The 7,140-nt window shown below is 46.4% G+C and overlaps 1 protein-coding gene across 2 annotated transcripts in view; it reads left to right on the plus strand.

Moving 5' to 3' along the window:
• ACOX1 (acyl-CoA oxidase 1) overlaps positions 1-4,730 on the plus strand; it is a 59,521-nt gene extending 54,791 nt beyond the window's left edge. For both annotated transcript variants that reach the window (XM_063960566.1, XM_063960565.1), the window contains exon 14: positions 3,966-4,730. In XM_063960566.1, coding sequence (XP_063816636.1) covers positions 3,966-4,016 — 51 coding nt within the window. In that variant the 3' untranslated portion in view covers positions 4,017-4,730. The remainder of the gene's footprint in view (positions 1-3,965) is intronic.
• Positions 4,731-7,140: the final 2,410 nt, after the last annotated feature.

Consider the following 7,140-nt stretch of genomic DNA (forward strand, 5'->3'; position numbering starts at 1 on the left):
GTGTGTATGTTTTTGTGATTACTGTAAACATGGGTAAACACAAACTCTGTAGTGCGTGCCACACTAGATTCTCTCCCCTATCTACTGATTCTGTTTCATGTGAACAATGCAGCCAATCTTCACAAATCTGTGAAGGGGCTGGGGAAGAGGGTCCAGAGCCCTCCTGGCTAGGGGCTCTTAAAACTATGATGTCTGATATGTCATCACAACTGTCTGCTAATGTTCAGAAAACTCAGCTACTACAAGACTGTTGCAGACTTAGCTGCTAGGGCAGATATTACACAGCCCTCCATCTCTCATGCAGGTCCACAGAAGCGTGGTTTACCTGCCCTACTCTCTGATTCAGATGAGAATACACAGGAGGATGGGGATGACTTAGATCCCATTAGTTGGTATTCTGATTCTGCTCAGGGTATTGAACCCCTCATTCTGGCTATACGGGACGTGTTAAAGCTCCCTTTAGAGGACACTGCGTCACAGCAGTCGTTTTTCTTTACACAAAACAAACCTAATGTCACTTTCCCTGATTCTGCAGAGTTAGATGACCTTTTCAAGTTGGCCTGCAAAAATCCAGATAAAAAATTCCAAGTGTCAAAAAAGTTTTTGCACACTTTCCCATTTGCTCCTGAAGGTAGGAAATTTTGGGAAGAACCCCCGGGGGTTGACATATCGGTCTCTCGACTGTCCAAAAAGGCGGTGCTGCCTGGCCCGGGTTTCCTTGGATATCCAGGACGTCTACCTTCATATTCCAATTTAGCCACCTCATCAGGCTTATCTGAGGTTTGCCCTACTGGACGATCACTACCAGTTCCAGGCGCTACCCTTTGGCCTGTCCACGGCTCCGAGGGTATCACGAAGGTGATGGCGGAGATGATGCTACAACTCTGGGTCCAGGGGGTCAATGTTGTCCCTTACTTGGACGATCTACTGATAAAAGCAAGATCCAGGGAGCGTTTATTGCTCCATATCGACCACACTATCCAGCTTCTGTCACGCTATGGGTGGATTCTCAATCTACAGAAGTCCCACCTGGAGCTGACTCAACGGCTCCTGTTCCTGGGGTTGGATACGGCGGCCCAGAAGGTGTTCCTCCCGGAGGACAAAGCAAGACAACTTCAGGAGATGTCCACATAGTACTTCGACCTATTTGAGTATCTATCCATCTTTACATCAGATTGTTGGGGAAGATTGTCGCCTCATATGAGACGATCCAATATGGGCGGTTCCATGCCAGAACATTTCAATTGTATCCTCTGAGCAAGTGCCCCGGATCACATCTACAGATGCATCGGATAATTTGTCTGGCACGTCAGGCGAGGATTTCCCTCCTGTGGTAGCTGCAGTCGTCCAATCTACTGGAAGGCCGGAGTTTCGGGATTAAGGATTGGGTCCTCCTCACAACAGATGTGAGTCTGAGAGGATGGAGAGCTGTCACCCAAGGGGCTCAGTTCCAGGGCAGGTGGTCAGCCCACGTAGCCCTCCTTCCGATCACCATTCTGGAACTTCGGGCGATCTACAATGCTCTGCTTCAGGCCTCTCCTCTGCTCAAGGATCACGTGATCCAAGTAAAGTCTGACAACACCACAGCATTGTAGTATATCGATCGGCAAGGAGGGACAAAAAGCAGAGCCTGCATGCGAGAGGTGTTAAAGATACTCCTCTGGGCGGAAAGAAATGCAAGAGCAATGTCCGCAATCTTCATTACGGGAGTAGACAACTGGGAAGCGGACTTCCTGAGTCGTCACGATCTCCACCTTGGGGAGTGGGGTCTCCACCATCAGGTGTTTCAGCAAATCATCGACCGGTGGGGCTGCCCACAAATAGACATGATGGCTTCTCGACTCAACAAGAAGCTTCACTGGTATTGCTCACGAGCCAGGGCAGTAGATGCACTGATGTCGCCTTGGCCTTGCAGGTTGGTCTACCTGTTTCCTCCGATTCCGTTGCTCCCAAGGGTGCTCAAGCAAATGAAAAATCAAGGCGTCCAGGCAATTCTGATTGCCCTGGATTTGCCTCGGAGGGTGTGGTACTTGGTACGTGGATCTTCTGGACATGTCCGTCGAAGACCCTTGGCCTCTACCACTAAGAAGAGATCTACTTCAACAAGGACCGTTCCTCTGCCTGGACTTAGGCGATTTCGTTTGACGGCATGGAGAGTGAGCGGAACATCCTAGCTCACAAGGGCCTTTCCAGAAAGGTTATTGCTAGCATGGTTCAGGCCAGGAAACCTGTGATGTCAAAACACTATCATATCTGGAGAAAATATGTCTCCTGGTATGAGGAACGCACGTATCCACCTGCAGAGTTCCACTTGGGACGTTTCCTGCAGGTTGGTGTGGATAAGGGCTTGCGTCTGGGTTCCCTTAAGGTCCAGATTTCAGCTCTCTCCATTTCCATCCAGAGGAAATTGGCACTGTTGCCAGAAGTTCAGACCTACTTGCAAGGGGTACTCCACATACAACCTCCTTTTCTGCTGCCTACGGCACCCTGGGATTTGAGTGTGGTGTTGGAATTTCTACAGTGCTCCTGGTTTGAAGCTCTGATGATGGTAGAATACAAGTACCTCACGTGGAAGACAGTGATGTTACTGGCCCTGGCTTCTGCTAGACGTGTCTCAGGATTTGGGCCTTGTCGTGTAAGAGCCATTACTTGGTCTTTTACGAGGACAGAGCGGAGCTCAGGACTAGACAGCGTTTCCTGTCGAAGGTTGTCTCGGCTTTTCACCTGAATCAACTTATTGTGGTCCCGTCCAGTTCTGACTTCTGCTCCTCTGGAGGCATTGGATGCTGGGCGAGCCTTGAAGATCTATGTCAAGTGAACAGCTCGGATCAGAAAGACTGATTCCTTGTTCGTGCTCTGTGATGCGCAGAAAAAGGGTGGTCCTGCTTCAAAGCAGTCCATTGCTCATTGGCTTAGGCTAACTATCCAACAGGCCTATGGGTCAGCAGCCTTACCTGTTCCTAAGTCTCTGAAGGCCCACTCTACAAGATCAGTGGGCTCTTTCTGGGCGGCTGGCCGCGGAGTCTCGGCCTTGCAACTGTGCCGAGCTACTACCTGATCGGGGAAAAAACACTTTTGTAAAGTTCTACAAGTTTGATACCCCGGCCAAAGAGGATACCCACTTTGGGTAGTCTGTGCTGCAGAAGTCTCCGCACATTCCTGCCCGTTCTGGAAGCTTTGGGACGTCCCCATCGTACGACGTTCCCCAATATCCCTTATGGATGCTAGAGAAAATAGGATTTTAATTACCTACCGGTAAATCCTTTCCTCGCAGTCTATAAGGGATATTGAGCGCCCATCTCAGTGCGTTGACTTTTCTGCAGGTTCTCTGTTCTGTGGTTGCCTGTTCAGCTGTTACTGTTATTGTTACCAGCCGTTGCTGGTTGTTTATATGTTCGTGGTGTGCTGGTATTAAATCTCACCACTCTTTTGTTCTCCTGTTCCTTCTCTCATATATGTCTTTGGGAGGAGCCAGCACACCTAGTGAAGAAATTTAAAGTGCATCGGCTCCTTTTTACCCCGTCTATACCCCATCGTACCAAGTTCCCCAATATACCTTATGGACTACAAGAAAAGGATTTACCGGTACGTAATTAAAATCCTATTTTCTTGTCATACCAAGGTACAATGATGTCTTATCAATTGCCCCAGTTGGTGCTCATATCAGTCCTTTTAAATTGCTCATGAAAGAGCTGTTTGAAAATGACACCATGAATGTCTGTAATTTACACCATCCCATGGAGTGTTTTCAAGACACAATTTTATTTTCTCTCCTATCTACTGTGGGATAACAGTCTCTGAAAAATGTATCAATAATGATTAGGCATGCCAGGGTTTTATACAAAAACCCTCCAAAAATTCTAGAAAATATCCGTTACAGCAAAAGAATGTGTTTTTGTCTGAAAATAACCTGTTAACCCTATGTTACATCAGTTTAATATTGCTCTGCTTTTACCTTTTTGAAGGTTCATGAATCCTTCTACAAGTATCTGAAACCTCTTCAGTCCAAGCTGTGAACCACCGTGCACCTGCAGAGAGAGACAACTGGGCAGAACACTTCTTTTTATAATAACTAGTTTTCTTTGCATTATTGAGCTTCAAAAAATTCTGTTAATTTTACAGCTTGGAATGGATAGTTTATGAAATAGGTAAGATAATGAGTGCCCTGTAAGGTTTAACAGTCTCATACTAGTAAAAGACTTATCTGCAAATCAACCGTTTTACCGTCCTCCCTACTATACTGTGATGATCCACGCTCATTTATATACAGGCCAAAGGGTTACCCAACATATTGGCAAATGATTTAACATTAACTGGTATATCACTGAACCACGATTTGTACCTGTTGCCCATATATGTTTTGTTTTTCACCCTGCATTCCAAGATGACTGCTCCCAACCTTTGGAGATTAGTGGTTAAGTAGGCAGAATTGATACGTGTAAAATAGATTAGAATCTGGTAAATGTTCTACACCAAGGGGCGAAACAAAATCCCAGGCAAGTGCTGTTTTTTTGCGATTGCGAAAACAGGAAATTTTTCATGCTGTAAAAAAAATGGTGGGTAATTGACAGATTTAAAAATAAAATAAAAAATTGGTAAATCCTGTTTACAGATGCAGTGCTAATACATGCAGAATTCAAAGGGATATTAAAGTCGCTCTTTACTACAATTAGTTATTTGTACAGCAATTACAAATGTACGTAACAATAAACATATTTTTTCATTTCTTATCTGGCCTTTTGTGAATTAGTAATTTGGGAGCATGAGTGAGAAGTTTCTGTCAGTGTGTGAAAATGCTGCTAGGGATCGTGGTGATGGCTTTACCCGGTATGTGTTCAGGATCCCGGCTGCCGAAATACTGCCAGCCGCCAGAATACAGATGCTGGCATTCAGAAGAGATCAGGATCCCGGGGACGATATTCCAAGTCAGGATCCTGAAGGTAAGTATGCACTGCCGGGTTAGGTTTAGGCGGCGGGAGGGGTGGTTAGGTTTATGCACACTCCGGGAGGGTTAGGTTGCGGGGGTGATGGAGGTTAGCGTTAGTGCCTAACCCCACCCCACCCCCTGTATGCAGCCTATCAGGGAAGTGTTAGGATTAGGCACTTAGGGAGGAGGGTTAAGTTTAGGCTGTGGGGAAGGGGGGGGGGTAGAGAGGGGTTAGATTTAGGCACCAATAGGAGAGGTTAGGATTAAGCTGCGGACAGGGAGGGTTACGGGGTAGGGAAGGGTGGATAGGGTACCCTGCGCACCCTTGTTGGCATTACCGTGATCAGGATGCCGGTGTCTGTATGCTGACCACCACCGGCTTTTCATACTGATCCCTTTTACCCTAAACAGCGGCATGAATACAGTACATAAATGAATAAAACCTAATCCTTCAGAGCAGGAGAAACCTAAATTCATTATCATACCCCTACAGAATGATCATCTTACACCTTCTTACAGGTGAGGGTTTGAGAGATGGAGGAGTTTTCAATACAAAGTGAATTTCCAGGAAAAAAAAATGGGGACAGCATGAACTAAATATTTGTTAGGGAGGGTGTGATAGAGAAGATAGACATTATAAAGGTCGACAGGGTCAAAAGGTCAACACAAAAAAGTCAACCTTTTAACTGTCATCACTCATCATTATCATCCTCCTCCTCATTCATCCTCACTCCTCATTCTTAATCATACTTCTCACTCATTCTTAATCATCAATCATCATCCTCTTCATCATCATCCTCACTCCTCATAATCCTCTTCCTCCTCATTCATCATTCGTCCAGAGAAGGAGCTGAGTGCACCACTTCTATTATACAGTGGGCGGTACACAGCAGCTGCCGTTACCTATTAGCATTATCTATTATTTATACCATGTCACCTTATTAGCGCAATACAGGGAATTTATAATCTTTCTAATCATTTTGGGTAATTAAATAGGAAAGCTGTTGCTTACTATTTTCATTTTGCGTAATAAAAAAGCAACACGAGGGCAGGTAGCAATCAGGACCCCAGATCTTTGGGGATTTTGAACTCTTCTCTTTAAGGCTAAATTTGGTAAAGAAATGTTAAATATTGTTCCTATCCTTTCTCATACAGTCAAAGCTATAGGTAAGCCAGCCTAAAATAGTGGGGGAACAAACCTGGGTTAAGTCTCTGGCTCAGATTATGACTTTGGCCATGATAGATGAGATAACTAAGATTGCCGTCCCTCAGGCATATGGCTGGACCTAGCACATTTGCACCTGCTGAGATTCTTCATCGGCCAAAGTTCCGGAAAATATAGCTATGGGGCTGGAATTTACCTCTTTATTTATAAAAAGTGTATTTCTCTGACGTCCTAGTGGATGCTGGGAACTCCGTAAGGACCATGGGGAATAGCGGCTCCGCAGGAGACTGGGCACAAAAGTAAAAGCTTTTAGGTCACCTGGTGTGCACTGGCTCCTCCCCCTATGACCCTCCTCCAAGCCTCAGTTAGATTTTTGTGCCCGGCCGAGAAGGGTGCATGCTAGGTAGCTCTCCAGAGCTGCTTAGAGTAAAAGTTCTAAATAGGTTTTTTTTATTTTCAGTGAGACCTGCTGGCAACAGGCTCACTGCATCGTGGGACTAAGGGGAGAAGAAGCGAACTCACCTGCATGCAGAGTGGATTGGGCTTCTTGGCTACTGGACATTAGCTCCAGAGGGACGGTCACAGGTTCAGCCTGGATGGGTCCCGGAGCCGCGCCGCCGGCCCCCTTACAGAGCCAGAAGAGCGAAGAGGTCCGGAAAAATCGGCGGCAGAAGACGTTCCTGTCTTCAATAAGGTAGCGCACAGCATGCAGCTGTGCGCCATTGCTCTCAGCACACTTCACACTCCGGTCACTGAGGGTGCAGGGCGCTGGGGGGGAGCACCCTGAGACGCAATAAAACATGTTTAAACCTTATATGGCTAAAGAAATACATCACATATAGCTCCTGGGCTATATGGATGCATTTCACCCCTGCCAGTTTTCCTAAAAAAAGCGTGAGAAAAGGCCGCCGTGAAGGGGGCGGAGCCTATCTCCTCAGCACACAAGCGCCATTTTCCCTCACAGTTCCGCTGGAAGGAAGGCTCCCAGACTCTCCCCTGCAGTCCTGCTACAGAATCAGGGTAAAACAAGAGAGGGGGGGCACTAATT

This window comes from Pseudophryne corroboree, chromosome 3 (assembly GCF_028390025.1).
Source record: "Pseudophryne corroboree isolate aPseCor3 chromosome 3, aPseCor3.hap2, whole genome shotgun sequence".
Lineage (NCBI taxonomy): Eukaryota > Metazoa > Chordata > Amphibia > Anura > Myobatrachidae > Pseudophryne > Pseudophryne corroboree.